General features: G+C 50.2%; 1 protein-coding gene across 2 annotated transcripts; it reads left to right on the top strand.

The window, feature by feature from the left end:
• Nucleotides 1-404: 404 nt before the first annotated feature.
• PRRT1 (proline rich transmembrane protein 1) lies at nt 405-3,995 on the top strand. Of its 2 annotated transcripts, none has more exons than XM_033216714.1 (4): nt 405-554; nt 1,454-1,992; nt 2,695-2,817; nt 2,955-3,995. In XM_033216714.1, the coding sequence occupies exons 1-4, from the start codon at nt 536-538 to the stop codon at nt 3,129-3,131; spliced, it is 858 nt and encodes a 285-aa protein (XP_033072605.1). In that variant the 5' UTR covers nt 405-535; the 3' UTR covers nt 3,132-3,995. The 2 variants fall into 2 exon arrangements, with proteins under 2 accessions (XP_033072605.1, XP_033072604.1); XM_033216713.1 differs by having other exon boundaries at nt 2,632-2,817.
• The last annotated feature ends 12,466 nt before the right edge of the window (nt 3,996-16,461 follow it).

The raw sequence follows: 16,461 nt of genomic DNA, 5'->3' as shown, positions 1-16,461 counted from the left end.
GGGAAACTGGGGCCAAGGATTTGGGAGAAGACCCTGGCACCTTGCAGGGAGCTAAGACGGGGAGACGACGTGCCCCTGGAGGCACCTGGGTTATTAACTCCACTGAGAACCTGCTCACTTCCTCCCACAATATAATCACTAAGTGAGTCTTGGAGGGGGAGACTCCAGAGAGTTCTCTCTCCCTCCTTCCTTTCCTTAGTCCCACCCGCCTCGCCTGGTCTAGCCTCTGTGTTTCCATGACAACTCCAAAGGAGCCCAAACTGGGGGCTTGAATGCCAGGGTGAGAGGAGAAGAGAGGTGGTCCGAGAGCAGAGAGACCAAGTGGGAAACGTCTGAAGCGCTCCCCCTCCCTCGCCTCGGTCCCTTTAAGCTCCCCCCCTCCCCGCTCTCCCTCCGCCCCCCCCACCCCCCGCCGCTGCCTTCATCTCTCCATCTCTGCGCTGCTGCCGGCTGCGCCATCCAGCACCCAGACTCCAGCACCGGTCAAGGACCCCCACTCCGGCTGCAGGGACCCTGTCCCAGCGAGACCGCAGGCATGTCATCCGAAAAGTCAGGTAAAAACAATAACAAAACCTCCCACCTCCTCCACTGTCTCCAGACTCTCCTTCCCCCTTGCCCCAACCCCCTCCCTTACCCCTCCTTAGCTGTAGTTCTATTTCATTTCCCTTCTCTCCAGCTCTCAACACTCCCCCAGTCCCCCTCCTCTTTCTGTCTCCCCCTTTCTCTTTCTTTCCTCTTTCCAGTCGCAGCCTCTGACCCTTGCCAACAACATGGGCAGGGGGGTAGGTTGAGAGGGTGAAGGAGGTACAGCCAGGTTCTGCAGGGTGGCATCGTTGGGAGTGACAGATGGACAATCACTGGCTGGTATGGAGACATCCTGTGAAGAAATATGGAGACATGACCAGATGGGGGTTGTCAAGGGAGCAAAATCCAGAGGGCTTTTCTTAATCCGCCCTAAAAGAGGTCCTGAGATTCTCATAGAGGCTGGGGCACTCCTCCCCCCACTGAAGGAACAGCAGAGTGGAACACATGTCATCCCACATGTGTTTATACAACTGTTGAATTGAGCACATATTAACACAGGGTTGCATGTCTACACATACGCACACACAGAACTAGCTCGGATAGGCCAGCCCAAAGGCAGCTATTGCAAAGGAGAGGGGATTGGGTCTGCAGGTGAGAGCTGGGTGCATGGTGATGAAAAAGACACAAAAGAAGCAGAGGAGAGTTGTGACCTCAAAACTAGATTGGAAGGAAGAAGGAGCGGGGGCAGATGGCCTAGATTCAGCCCCTCTCTTGCCCCTCAAATTAGAGATGGTTTCTCACCTGTCTCTCTCTATGTGTATCTCCCATTATCTTTCTCCATCCCTGACCGGCTGTTTCCCCTTACCCCTCCTCAACTCATCACTATGTCATCTTTCCCCTTATCCTCTCCTCCACTCACCTCCCCCAGGACTCCCAGACTCAGTCCCTCACACTTCTCCACCCCCCTACAATGCCCCTCAGCCTCCAGCCGAACCCCCAGCCCCACCGCCACAGGCAGCCCCTTCCTCGCACCATCACCACCACCACCACTACCATCAGTCTGGCACCGCCACCCTCCCGCGCTTAGGGGCAGGGGGCCTGGCCTCTTCCGCGGCCACCGCTCAGCGCGGTCCCTCCTCCTCCGCCACGCTGCCGAGACCCCCCCACCACGCCCCTCCCGGCCCTGCTGCCGGGGCACCCCCACCCGGCTGCGCTACCTTGCCCCGCATGCCACCCGACCCTTACCTGCAGGAGACTCGCTTCGAGGGCCCACTTCCCCCGCCGCCGCCCGCTGCCGCCGCCCCGCCCCCGCCGGCGCCAGCCCAGACTGCCCAAGCCCCTGGCTTCGTGGTGCCCACGCACGCGGGGACTGTGGGCACGCTGCCGCTGGGGGGCTACGTAGCACCCGGATACCCCCTGCAACTGCAGCCCTGCACTGCTTACGTGCCGGTCTACCCGGTGGGCACGGTGAGTGCCAGGCAGACAGGGACATGGGAAAGAGGGGGGCGCGATACAGGACTTGAAATTGGGGATACGCAGGGGGCTAGTAGGATAGAGGAACAAGGGCAGGAAATAGGTAATGTTCCCGGCACGAGTCCTAGAAAGAAGGGAGCCTGAGACAGGAGGGACTAGGGAGAGACCCGGGAGTAGGAGTCTACTGGTGCCCAAAGTCAGGGCCTGGGAGGGGGATCGGAGCCTAGAGGTTCAGAGGAGGTCTGAAAGTAGGAAACCGCCTGGCAGGGCGAAAATGGCAGCTGGGAACCAAGAGGGATGTGGGAGAAGCGTGGGACTAAGTGGGTAGGGGACGCCTGGTAGGTGTCTGGAGGGAAGAAACAAGGTCTGATGTGAGGCCAGGACAGCCCCAGTGGGAGCATACCTTGCGGGAGAGAATGTAGAAAGCCCAAGAATATGGTGGTTAATGAAGCAAGGAAGGGAGCAGAGGGGCTTAGGTGGAATTTATGGGTGTCCTGGAAGGGTAGTGGGTGCTTTATGTTGAGAAGCCATAGGAAAAATTGTGCTTTTAAAGCCACTCTGCCAGCCGCCCAACGCTGGTAGGCTGGGAGAGGGTCGGAGTGATGCCCCTTCCCCCCAACTTTCCTTCCACAGCCATATGCAGGCGGGACCCCGGGGGGGACAGGAGTGACCTCCACTCTCCCCCCGCCGCCCCAGGGCCCAGGGCTGGCCCTGCTGGAGCCGAGGCGCCCGCCACACGACTACATGCCCATCGCGGTGCTGACTACCATCTGTTGCTTCTGGCCTACTGGCATCATTGCCATCTTCAAGGCAGTGCAGGTAAGGGGCAGGGGCATACTCGGTTTGGGGACAGGGGCAGGGAGTTCTGGGTGTTCTGGGGCCATCTTAGAGAAAGGCTGAGATGTTCGAACGAGGCCGCAGCTCTTTGACCTCCTTCCCCCATCCCTCCACCGTAGGTGCGCACGGCCTTGGCCCGCGGAGACATGGTGTCGGCCGAGATCGCTTCACGCGAGGCCCGGAACTTCTCCTTCATCTCCCTGGCCGTGGGCATCGCGGCCATGGTGCTCTGTACCATCCTCACCGTAGTCATCATCATCGCCGCGCAGCACCACGAGAACTACTGGGATCCCTAAAAACGCCCCCGGTCCGGCCCCACTCTGCGCCCCTCGACCTCCCAGGCTCTTTCTGCAGTCATACCGCGGACCCAATGGGCGTCCTGCACACCCGCTTCTGGGGCCGTCAGACTTGGATACATCGTAAACTCCGCCTCCACGGAACGTCTCGCCTTGCGAGCAAGCTCCGAATCCAGTTCCTCAGGAACCCCTCCAAAACCCACAGTCCCAGGGACGCCGCTTTCCGGGATTCCGTCCAAACGCCGGACCCTCAGTCGCTCCAGGTCCCCTCACCCTCAAAGTGTAGCGCCCTCGGCCGAGGAACCTCGGTTTTGTCCCTAAAACCCAGCCTCCTCTATAAGCTCCGCCCCAACTCAGACAAAACCCCGCCTCCAGGTCGGCAGGCTCCGCCTTCTTTTCTTCTCCGCGGGGTGATTCAGTCCAGTGATTGGGTTTGTGGCTCCAGGCCTCTCTCACAGATGGACAGACTCCTCCCTTTCTTATGGCAAAAGGACCGAGCCCTGGGGTAGTAGCGCCCCCACACTCCTGTTTTTTCCAAGTACGTTTTCGTCCCTCCACCCAGGTCTCTGCCTATTTTCTTGCTAATCCCAGAACCTTTCCTTTTGTTTTTTTTTTAAGGACATTTGGGAAGTTCCTGGTGTAGGATCCTTCTCCCTGGGATAAGAAACCTGCCTGTAAACGCTCTGTAAATACTCCCTTCCACCCATCCCAGCCCCTGGGCAGCCGGGCAGAAGGGAATCCAGGCTATGGGACCTCCCAAGTCCCCGCTCCCTGCTCCCCTCGGCGGCCCCCGCCTTGTTCTGATCTGTGTATGAGTGTGTGTGAACTTCTGAAAGACAATATTAAAGAGACTTAGTTGATTTATCGCCCGCAATTCCAAAGACTGCGGCCCCGCAAAGACCCTCCCCGCTTTTGGTTCCCCCTTTCACTTCCCTTCATCTCCTCTTCCAGGGGAAAAAAAAAGAAAACCCGACAGAGACTAACGTGAGGGAGACAGATTCCCAGATCGCCAGAGAGACATATGAATATGGGGGACGGAGGGGAGCTCCCTGGGAACCCACCAGGGAAGACCTTAGGGTCCATTCTCAGTAAGGCTTTATTTTCTCAGTGAGGCTTTATTTCCCCAGTACCCCTTTTCCATTCCCTGCTATCCCCAGAACTCCAGGAAGGCAAGATGACAGAGAGGGCAGACCATGGTGAAGAAGATGGTCAAGGATAGAGTGATGGGGGCCAGGAAAAGATGCCAGCTGCCCATAGCTGTTCCTGTGAGCTGGAGGGTGGCAGACAACTTGGATTAGAGCCCCACATGCTGGACTGTAGGGGGTATAGGAAAGGCAAAGAGAGCAGATTGCTGTGGGAGCACAGGGAGGAGGTCAATGGCCTCTCAAGTCTCCCTGGGACTAGCTGCCTTCTCCTACCCTGAGGTCAACCAAGAGGCCTCTTTTGTGAGGGGAGTGGTGATTAAGGTATGGCGCCAGCAGTGGGCTTGGGTCTTTGGTTGTACACCCACAGGACAGGGTCCTATCCTGAATTTATGCATGTATGCAACATGCAGACTCCATGCTGGATGCTGATTGAGATGTCCACCCAGACAGCAGGTGTGACCCCTGACTTCATGGGGCTTACAATCTAGAAGGTTAGCTATGCACTGAGATAGGAGGTGTGATAGGAGATGTGGGAGGAGGGTGGGGTGAGGCATAAATATGATGGGTTCTCCCTTGCATGTTTTGGATTTAATGTGCCTACCTTACCAAACTTCTTGAAAAACAGAATTCATGGCTGGGTGCGGTGGCTAACACCTGTAATCCTAGCACTTTGGGAGGCTGAGGCAGGCAGATCACTTGAGGTCAGGAGTTCGAGACCAGCCTGGCCAACATGGTGAAACCCTGTCTCTACTAAAAACAAAAAATTAGCCGGGCATGGTGACGGGCACCTGCAGTCCCAGCTACTTGGAAGGCTGAGGCAGGAGAATCGTTTGAATTCGGGAGGCAGAGGTTGCAGTGAGCTGAGATCACACCATTGCACTCCAGCCTGGGCAACAAGAGCGAAACTCCATCTCCAAAACGGGGTGGTGGGGTGGGAATATTGCTATCAGAGATATGTCTGTATATGTCTCTTTTTCATATCCACTATTTCTTGACTTACTGAAATATGCATCCACACCCTATTCTCCTGAAATCTCTCTCTCAAATGGCAACCAATTACCCAGATCCCAAATCAATGGCATTTTCACAGTACTCTGCCTCTCTAAACCCTCCCGTTTGTCCCTTGACCCTGAATTCCCCACACACCCAGGTTCAGAAACATATTACCTCCCTTCACCCCCACCTCCACACAGACCTCTAACCATTCCGCCTCTACCTTCCCTCCTTGCCTTTTCTCCTCCCTTCAGCTAAGTGTCCATCTCTGACTTTTTTCCCTTCTCTGAGACTTTCCTTTGAAAGCTCATTCACTCGACTCAGCTGATCAAATGCTTTTCCAACCTGTATTTTACATGCAGACGTTTTTTCCAGTGCCTGCAGATCTTAGCCACATGGACGATGCTTGTTGGTCCTCTAAAATCAACACATTCCAAAACAAACTGATGAAATGCCACAGAAAACCTGCTTCCCTGTCTCTCTTAATAGACCGTTTTCCCAATCACTCTTCCTTATCTGGAAATTTGCTGCCTCCTCCCTCTCCCTCCTGCCTTATTTTTGGTGTGCTCTCAAGCCCAGTCAGTTCTGCCACCACAGTGTCTTTTGAATCTGTAATTTTTCCCTAGCCCTTGCTGGAAAAATTACCTCATTAGGATTATTGCATCAGCTTTCCCAACAGGTCTCCCTACTTCCTACCTCTCCCTACCTCAAGTCTCCCTCCACACTATTGTCAGATCAGCCTCCCTAAACTCACTTATGTAACTCCACTGCTCAAAAGCCCTTCAGGGTTCCCTATTGCCTACTCAATTATTTACAAAATTTGAATCTGGCCTTTAACAGCTTCCATAATTTAAAATCGTCCAGCTTCTCTGTTCATTCTAATTTCTAACCATACTGAATTACTCATCATTCCCACCTCCAGGTATTTGCCCAGCTGTTCCCAAATCTTAGACCTCCTTCCCAAATCTCTGCCTATTATAAACCAAATTGTCTGCAGCTTGTCACAAGCTTCAGAGGCTTTAGACCACATCTAGGCTCTTGCTCATGATGTTCTCCACCTCCTCACATCTGCCTCTCTACTTGGTCAAATTTTATCTATAATATATTTCAAGGCCCGGATCAATTCATCCCTCACTGTAGTAAAAAGGCGTCTCTCTTTCCTCTTGGCTAGATTAAAGCAGTGGGTTTCCAAACAGAGCTTCATGCATTCCTTGGAGCAATGGTTCTTACCCCAGGTTACACATTAGAATCCACTGGGCAGCACTGAAATATCTGAAAGCCCGTGTCACATCCTAAAACAATTAAATCAGAATCTCTGGGCCCAGTGCCAGTGGCTCACACCTGTAATCCCAGCACTCTGGGAAGTCGAGGCAGGAGGATCGTTTGAGCCCAGGAGTTCGAGACTAGCCTGGGCAATATGGTGAGACCCCATCTCTACAAAAAAGTTTAAAAATTAGCCTAGGCCGGGCGCGGTGGCTCACACGTATAATCTCAGGACTTTGGGAGGCTGAGGTGAGTGGATCACCTGAGGTCAGGCGTTCAAGACCAGCCTGGCCAACATGGTGAAACCCTGTCTCCACTAAAACTACAAAAATCAGCCAGGTGTGGTGGCATGTGCCTGTAATCCCAGCTATTCAGGAGGCTGAGGCAGGATAATCACTTGAACCTATGAGGCAGAGGTTGCAGTGAGCCCAGATCGCACCACTGCACTCCAGCCTGGGTGACAGAGAGGCACTCCATCTCAAAAAAAAAAAAAAAAAAAAAAAATTATCCAAGTCCCATGGCTCGCCTGTAGTCTTAGCTACTTGGGAGGGTGAGGCAGGAGGATTGCTTGGCCTGTGGGGCAGAGGCTGCAGTGATCACACCACTGTGCTCCAGCCCGGGCAACAGAGTGAGATCCTATCTCAAAAACAAACCAAAAAGAATCTCTGGGGGTGGAACTCAGGCATCAATATTTAAGACATGACCAGGTGATTCCAAAGGGCAGCCAAGGTTGGGAATCACAGCTTTACAGGCACTTTAAGGACCACCCAAGGAGAGTGGAAAGGACAAAAAATGACTTCAATCCAAGCAATTTTCTTTAGGAGAAAAGTATCTAGATCTAAGATTCATGTTATCTGCATATTTTCTCATCTCTTCCCACCTGATATCTTGACCTACACAGTTTACCTTGTGAGCTACTTGAAGGCAGGAGTCAAATCTGGCTTATCTCTGTTTTTCACATCCTCATCAGATAAAACCTCTTCTACCAATCTTTGAACTCAATTGAATTGAAAGGAATTAGGCAGAGGGAGAGATGAATAAAAAATGACTTAGCTTTCTTTTGCTTTTCCTTAGGAATGTTTGTTTCTTAATCTCAGATCTCTTAACCTCACCCAACTCCTCCCTCAAGAGGAAATAAAATGTTACAGTGTGATCCTCTTCCTACTGACTCACCTTCCTCTGCAGGTGATACCCTTGGCTCTGGCACCTCTATTGACAGAGACTCCATCCTCTAGGAGAGGCTCTGCCTTCCTATAACATCTGTATGGGTGCTCTCATTCCCCCATGATTAGATTCTGGGTCATCATTCCCCTCAATAATGGAAGACTCAGCACCTGATCACTCTACTTCCACCTCATTTCATTTTCTTATTTTTATTATTTATTTATTTATTTATTTTTGAGACAGAATTTTTGTTCTTGTCACCCAGGCTGGAGTGCAGTGGCGCAATCTCGGCTCACTGCAAGCTCCGCCTCCTGGGTTCAATAGATTCTCCTGCTTCAGCCTTAGTAGCTAGGATTACAGGCGCCCACCACCACGCCCAGCTCTTTTTTGTATTTTTAGTAGAGACGGGGTTTCAACACGTTGGCCAGGCGGGTCATGAACTCCTGATCTTAGGTGATCTGCCTACCCTGGCCTCCCAAAGTGCTGGGAGTACACTCGTGAGCCATCGAGCCCAGCCTCTTTTTCTTTTTTTCTTTTTTTTTTCTGAGGCAGGGTCTCACTCTGTCACCCAGGCTAGAGTGCAGCGGCAGGATCACAGCTCACTGAGCTTCGATCTCCCGGGCTCAAGTGATCCTCCCGGCTAATTTTTTTGATTTTTATTTTGTATTTTTTTGAGACGGAGTTTTGCTCTGTCACCCAGACTGGAGTGCAGTGGCACAATCTCAGCTCACTGCAACCTCTGCCTCCGGGATTCAAGCAATTCTCTGCCTCAGCCTCCAAGCAGCTGGGATTACAGGTGCCTGCCACCATGCCCAGATAAATTTTTTTTTTTTTTTTTTTTTTTTTTTTTGAGACGGAGTCTTGTTCTGCCGCCCAGGCTGGAGTGCAGTGGCCGGGTCTCAGCTCACTGCAAGCTCCGCCTCCTGGGTTTACGCCATTCTCCTGCCTCAGCCTCCAAGCAGCTGGGACCACAGGCGCCCGCCATGTCGCCCGGCTAGTTTTTTGTATTTTTTTTTTTTTTAGTAGAGGCGGGGTTTCACCATGTTAGCCAGGATGGTCTCGATCTCCTGACCTCGTGATCCGCCGTCTCGGCCTCCCAAAGTGCTGGGATTACAGGCTTGAGCCACCGCGCCCGGCCTTTTTTTTTTTTTTTTTTTTTTTTTTTTTTTGAGACAGAGCCTTGCTCTGTCACCTAGGCTGGAGAGTGCAGGGGTGCGATCTTGGCTGACTGCAAGCTCTGTCTCCTGGGTTCATGCCATTCTCCCGCCTCCGGCCTCAGCTAGGACCCAAGTAGCTAGGACTACAAGCGCCCGCCACCATGCCCAGCTAATTTTGTTTTTGTATTTTTAGTAGAGACGGGGTTTCACCGTGTTAGCCAAGATGGTCTCAATATCCTGACCTGGTGATCCGCCTGCCTCAGCCTCCCAAAGTGCTGGGATTACAGGCGTGAGCCACCGCCCCTGGCCTGTTTTTTTGTTTGTTTGTTTGTTTGTTTGTTTGAGATGGAATTTTGCTCTTGTTGCCCAAGCTGGAGTGCAATGGTGCCATCTCAGCTCACTGCAACCTAGGTTCAACCTTGAACCTCTCAGGTTCAAGCAATTCTCCTGCCTCAGCCTCCTCAGTAGCTGGGATTACAGGCGTGTGCCACCATGCCCAGCTAATTTTTTGTATTTTTAGTAGAAATGGGGTTTCACCACGTTGGCCAGGCTGGTCTCGAACTCCTGACCTCGTGATCCACCCACCTCGGCCTCCTAAAGTGCTGGAATTACAGGCATGAGCCACTGGGCCTGGCCTCTGGCCTTTGATTTTTAATAGAGTTGAGGTCCCACTATGTTGCCCAGGCCGGTCTCAAACTCCTGAATTCACACAGTCGACCTGCTTCAGCCTCGTAAAGTGCTGGAATTATAGGCGTGAGCTACAGTGCCTGGCCCCGTTTTATTATTTTTATGTTTTCAATGTTCATGCAGATTCTCTAGTACCCTGCCCTTCTCTTGCAGTGATTTATTTCTCCCTGCTTCCCTTTCTCCCTATGCCATACCTTCAACTTGGTTTCCATCAATACCTGCTGCCCTTCTAAAATCTCATCCTCAGTCTTTTCATGTTGCTCCCCCATACCCCATCCCAGAAATTCTTCAACCCCCTCAGGGCCTCCCATCCACTGACTCTATTACTTTTCATTGTTATTTGATCTCAATTTTTCACTTCCTCATTACCCAGTTTAGATTCCAAGGTTGAACACAGTAATCGCCTCTCAGCCCTCACCCTGTACTCTTGGCCCCCCTTCCTCTGACACATTTTATCCCTGGTCAAATCCCACTCTGCCTGCTCCACACCTGCATTCAGCAGCTGGGGAGAAACACACTGTCATACTGACTGGTCTTGCTTCCTGTGGGCCCTCAGTGTGGCATGTCGGCTCGCCTTTCCTTACTCGGTTCACATTCCCCAAATCTGAGACCACAACTTCACAAGATGATGACCTTTCTTCCTATTTCAGTGAGAAAACAGAAACTTTCAGAAGGGAACTTCCTCACGGTCCCATCCCAAATTCACCAGTTTACGTGCAACTCTACTGCAGAGAGGCTGTGCTCCCACCTGCCACCTCATCTGTACCCCAGGATCCTGTTCCCTCTCACCTGCTCAGAGATGTTACTCCTGAAATTATCCCCATCTCTGTCTCTTGCTTAATCAGTTTACCCCTCTTTACTGCAACACTCCCATCATTATACAAACATGCTATAATATACTACATCTCTGAAAAGAAAGAAAAAAACTCTTTTGCTACTCACCTATGTAGTAAAAGCACAACACTTTGGCAGAAGAGGAATCTGGAAAGGGAAATTCAGGGAGCCTCAACTATACTGGGGAAGATTTTACTTCTTGTTTTTTGCTTTTTTTTTTTTTTTTTTTTTTTTTTTTGAGATGGAGTCTCACTCTGTCGCCCAGGCTGGAGTGCAGTGGCATGGTCTTAGCTCACTGCAACCTCCGGGTTCAAGCGATTCTCCTGCCTCAGCCTCCCAAGTAGCTGGGATTATAGGCATGCACCACCACACCTGGCTAATGTTTTAGTAGAGACAGGATTTCGCCATGTTAGCCAGGCTGGTCTTCAACTCCTGACCTTAGGTGATCCACCCACCTGGGCCTCCCAAAGTGCTGGGATTACAGGTGTGAGCCACCTCGCCCTGCTGGGAAGATTTTACTTCTTAAGCTGCCTGATGTTCACATAATTATTCTTTGTAATACATATATATTTATGCATATAAATTATAATTTTACATGTATAAAATAATACATTCATTTTTAAATTTAAAAACTCTCCCCTGACCCAGCTCACTCCCTCAGTGTTCCGCTTCTCTCTCCACTTAACAGAACTTCTCACTGCCTCCACTTTCTCACATCTCATTCACTCTTGAATTTCCCTCAATCAGGCTCTCATCCCCACCACTCTACTTAAACCACATGTCAGAGTCACAAATGACCTCCAAGTTTCTTTTTTTTTTTTTTTTTTTTTGAGACGGAGTCTCGCTCTGTCGCCCAGGCTAGAGTGCTGTGGCCGGATCTCAGCTCACTGCAAGCTCTGCCTCCCGGGTTCACGCCATTCTCCTGCCTCAGCCTCCCGAGTAGCTGGACTACAGGCGCCCGCCACCTCGCCCGGCTAATTTTTTATATTTTTTAGTAGAGACGGGGTTTCACCGTGTTAGCCAGGATGGTCTCGATCTCCTGACCTCGTGATCCGCCGTCTCGGCCTCCCAAAGTGCTGGGATTACAGGCTTGAGCCACCGCACCCGGCCCCAAGTTTCTAAACCCATGGTCGAGGGTCAGTTTATGGCAGGCACAGTTCTCCCTGACAATCACACAGACAGGCCTGCATAGCACCCCAGTTACACAGATAAATTTCCACAGCATTGCCTTAACATTGAGCAAATAGTTAAACCTAGGGAAATCGGTGCCCAAACATCAAAGCTAGAAATGAAACACATGGTCAGTAGGAGACTTGCTACGGGCTTTTCCCTTGCTAGAGCAAGTCAAAATAATAGAGACAGTCTTACATTCCTAGTGCCAGGACCTGTCTCGGGTCTATGATATCTGAGACAAGTCAAGGTAACAGAGGCAGCTGTTTAAATAGATTCATTGGAGAATCTAAGGCAGCTCTCCGCACCAAGCTGTAAAGGAGATAAGATAGAAATCATCACTCCAGTACCACAGTAGACAGGCCTTGAAGGTGTTGGGGCCCTCACACGTTAATCAGACTTAGCAAGAACTTTTTTGCCTCTGACCTTCCAGTTGAAACACAATTAGTTACCATTAGACTTAGGTGAATGCCATACTGCATGTAGGCACATAACCTAAACCTATATAAGCACTAAGAAAATAGTAACACTGGCCGGGTGCAGTGGCTCACACCTGTAATTCCAGCACTTTGGGAGTCCGAGGCAGGTGGATCACAAGGTCAAGAGATCGAGACCATCCTGGCCAACATGGTGAAACCCTGTCTCTACTGAAAATACAAAAATTAGCTGGGTGTGGTGGCGGGCAGCTGTAGTCCCAGCTACTCGGGAGCCTGAGGCAGGAGAATCATTTAAACCTGGGAGGCGGAGGTTGTGGTGAGCCGAGATCGTGCCACTACACTCTAGCCTGGCGACAGAGCGAGACTCCATCTCAAAAAAAAAAAAAAAAAAAGAAGAAAAAAAGAAAATTCTAACACTTTGAGTTGGTCTGGTGGAATTATCTCCGACCTTCTCCCTGTATCCGGTGACAGCAATAAATTCCCTTCTCTCCTAGTTTGTCTGCTTCTCATTATTGGGCCACGAGAAAATGAAGCCGAACCTGGCTTGGTTCCAGGAACAAGTTCTCAACTAGAGTCTCAACTAGGATTTCTCAGTTTTGGGCATAATTGACATTTTGGGTCAGATAGTTCTCTGTCATGGGGGTCTGACCTGTGCATTGTCTTGCCAAGTATCTCCTGTGGGACATCTTGACCAGTGGTTTTCAAGAGTGGGTGATCCTCCCATCCCACTCCCAGGAACATCTGGCAATGTCTAGAGTTGTTTCGGTCAACAAAACTGAGGAGGTGCTCCTAGTGTCTAGTGATTAGCGGTCAGACGTGCTGTTAAACTCCTTGCAATTGGAGGACACAATAAAGAATTATTTCACAATCATAGAAAAGAATGAAATTGGCCGGTCGCGGTAGCTCACGCCTGTTTTTTTTTTTTTTTTTTTTTTTTTTTTTTTTTTTTTTTTGAGGCGGAGTCTCGCTCTGTCGCCCAGGCTGGAGTGCAGTGGCCGGATCTCAGCTCACTGCAAGCTCCGCCTCCCGGGTTTACGCCATTCTCTCGCCTCAGCCTCCCGAGTAGCTGGGACTACAGGCGCCCGCCATCTCGCCCGGCTAGTTTTTTGTATTTTTAGTAGAGACGGGGTTTCACCGTGTTAGCCAGGATGGTCTCGATCTGCTGACCTCGTGATCCGCCCGTCTCGGCCTCCCAAAGTGCTGGGATTACAGGCTTGAGCCACCGCGCCCGGCCGCTCACGCCTGTTATCCCACCACTTTGGGATGCCGAGGTGGGCAGATCACCTGAGGTCAGGAGTTCGAGACCAGTCTGGCCAATGCGGTGAAACCCCATCTCTACTAAAAATACAAAAATTAGCCAGGCGTGGTGGCACATGCCTGTAATCCCAACTACTTGGGAGGCTGAGGCAGGAGAATCACTTGAACCCGGGAGGCGGAGGCTGCAGTGAGCCAAGATCATGACATTGCACTCTAGCCTGAACCACAAGAGCAAAACTTCATCTCAAAAAAAAAAAAAAAAAAAAAATGAAATCATGTCCCTTGCACCAATGTGGATGAAGCTGGAGGTCATTATCCTAAGTAAACTAACTTAAACATAGAAAACCAAATACTTGGCTGGATATGATGGCTCATGACATCCCAGCATTTTGGGAGGCCGAGGCACACGGATCACTTGAACTCAGCAGTTCGAGACAAGCCTGGTCTCTACCAAAGATACAAAAAATTAGCTGGGCATGGTGTTATGTGCCTGTGGTTCCAGCTACTTGGGAATCTGAAGTGGGAGGATCACTTGAACCAGGAAGGCAGAGGTTGCAGTGAGCTGGGGTCACACCACTGCACTCCAGCCCGGGTTACAGAGTGAGACCCCGTCATAGAAAAAAAAAAGGCCTGGCACAGTGACTCACGCCGGTAATCCCAGCACTTTGGGAGGCAGAGGCGGGCAGATCACCTGAGGTCAGGAGTTCGAGACCAGCCCGGCCAACATGGCAAAACCCCGTCTTTACTAAAAACACGAAAATTAGCCTGACACGGTGGCATGCACCTGTAGTCGCAGCTACTCAGGAGGCTGAGGCAGGAGAATCACTTTAACGTGGGGTGAGGAGGCGGTTGCGGAGAGCAGAGATAGCGCCACTGCACTCCAGCCTGGGCAATAGAGCAAGGCTCTGTCTCAAAAAAAATAATAATAATAAATTACCTATTGGGTACAATGTTCACTATTTGGGTAATAGGTACACCACTAGAAGCCCAATTCCCACCAGTATGCAATGTAATCATGTAACAACCAACCAGGTATACTGCTTGGATTTAAAATTGTCGGGAAAAAAAAAAGAAAAGAGAAGAAGAAAAAAATTATCCTGCCAGGTGCAGTGGTTCACATCTGTAATCCCAGCATTTTGGGAGGCTGAGGCAGAAGGATCACTTGAGTCCAGGAGTTTGAGACCAGCCTGGGCAACATAAGGAGTCCCTGTCTCTACAAAAAATTGAAAAATTATCTGGGCATAATGGCAGTCACCTGTGGTCCCAGCTATTTGGGAGGATGAGGTAGGAGGATCACTTGAACCTGGAAAGTCGAGGCTGCAGTGAGCTGTGATAACCCCACTGCACTCCAGCCTAGGCAACAGAGGGAGACCCTGTCTCAAAAACAAAAAAGAAAAGAAAGAAAGCATTCCCTAGTTCCTTAATTGCTGCTCCTTCTCAGTCTTCACTGACAGCTCCTATTCCTTTTCCAGACCCTTAAATATTAGAGAGCCTCTGGACTCTATTCTTGGCCCTCTCCTCTACCCTAATCCAAGCTCCCATGATTCTATTGTCCCTTCATTTGTCCCTTAATTTAATTTTCTGCTTCTAGTTTTTACTGATGTGGTCTGCCCTCTATGCAGAAACCAGAGTGATCTTTAAAATTACCAGATGATATCATTTACCTCCTCAAAACCCTCTGATGGCTCCTGATCACATGTGGAACAAAATACAAAAGTCCTTCCTATGGCCTATGAAGCCTACCTGGCCTTGTTTCTCCCCGCCTCTCTGTCTTCATCCCTTACCACTCCTTCCCTTGCTCACTCTGCTCCACCCACTCTGACCTCCTTTCTGAATTTGATATAAAAACCCAATTCCTTTCTACCTCAGGGCCTTTGCACTCTCTTTTCTTTTCCTGGACACTGTCCCTCCCGATATTTGTATGACTGCTCCTTTACATCATTTATATCTGCACAAACATCACCGCCACAAGGAGGCTTTTCCTCATCACTGGATTAAATATAGTACCACAGCCAGGCACAGTGGCTCTTGCCTATAATCCCAGCACTTTGGGAGGCAGAGGCAGGAAGATTGCTTGAGGCCTGGAGATTGAGACCAGCCCAGATAACATAGTGAAACCTCGTCTCTACAAAAAAAAAAAAAAAAATTAGCCAGACATGGTGGCATGAACCTACAGTCCCAGCTACTCACAAGGCTGGGGTGGGAGGATCACTTAAGCCCAGGAGATCAAGGCTGCAGTGAGCCATGATCACACTACTGCACTCCAGCCTGGGCAACAGAGCAAGACTCTATAAATAATAATAATAATAAATTAACACAGCACCATGCACCCCTGGGAGCACTTTCTATCCCATTCCCTTACCCCTTACCCTGCTTCATGGTGTTCATAGCACTTATTAATGCCTGAAATTGTATTATATTTTATTGATTTTTTTGTCTGTCATCTTCAATTCAATATAAGTTACCACAGATCCAAGACTTTTTCCACTGCCTTATTCCCAGCATGTAGCTCAGTGCTTGGTACAAAGGAGGCCCTCAGTAAAGATTCCTTGGCTGGGCGCAGTGGCTCACGCCTGTAATCCCAGCACTTTGGGAGGCCGAGGTGGGCGGATAACGAGGTCACAAATTCGAGACCAGCCTGACCAACATGGTGAAACCCTGTCTCTACTAAAAAAAAAAAAAATACAAAAGTTAGCCAGGCATGGTGGTGCGCACCTGTAGTCCCACATACTCAGGAGGCTGAAGCAGGAGAATCACTTGAACCCGGGAGGCGGAGGTTGCAGTGAGCTGAGATCGCACTACTGCACTCCAGCCCGGGTGACAGAGCAAGATGCCATCTCAAAACAACAACAAGAACAAAAACCAACCAAACAAACAAATTCCTTGAATGACTGAATGGATAAGCAGTTCATAGAGTTGTGTGAGAGGAAAATAAGCTATATACACAAGACATTTAGAACAATGCTGGGTATTATGATCATAATGCATGGCCAGCATTTGATAAAGTGAAGCTGTTATCATTAAACACTTCACTGCCGAAAAGGCTGCCTCCCTCCTGCTTGAAAACCCTGCCTATAAGGGAAGCACAGCAAAACGCTTTGGGACCAAAAAGGAGGGAGGAACGATTTTGACACAAATCCCAGCAAAACTAGAAGCCACAGAAACCGCCAAAGCTAAACAGAAGGGGAAATTTATTTAGCTTTTGGAAAGCTAGAATTTTTGT

Source organism: Trachypithecus francoisi, unplaced genomic scaffold, assembly GCF_009764315.1.
Source record: "Trachypithecus francoisi isolate TF-2019V2 unplaced genomic scaffold, Tfra_2.0 Lachesis_group10, whole genome shotgun sequence".
NCBI lineage: Eukaryota > Metazoa > Chordata > Mammalia > Primates > Cercopithecidae > Trachypithecus > Trachypithecus francoisi.
The sequence above is the reverse complement of the archived record's forward strand: the minus strand, read 5'-3'. Positions and strand labels throughout refer to the sequence as shown.

Bases quoted from the DNA above. Each gene is read 5' to 3' on its own strand.
- PRRT1 (XM_033216713.1), top strand. The intron at 1,993-2,631 runs GTGAGTGCCAGG...TTCCTTCCACAG, and splicing joins CGGTCTACCCGGTGGGCACG to CCATATGCAGGCGGGACCCC. The intron at 2,818-2,954 runs GTAAGGGGCAGG...CCTCCACCGTAG, and splicing joins CCATCTTCAAGGCAGTGCAG to GTGCGCACGGCCTTGGCCCG.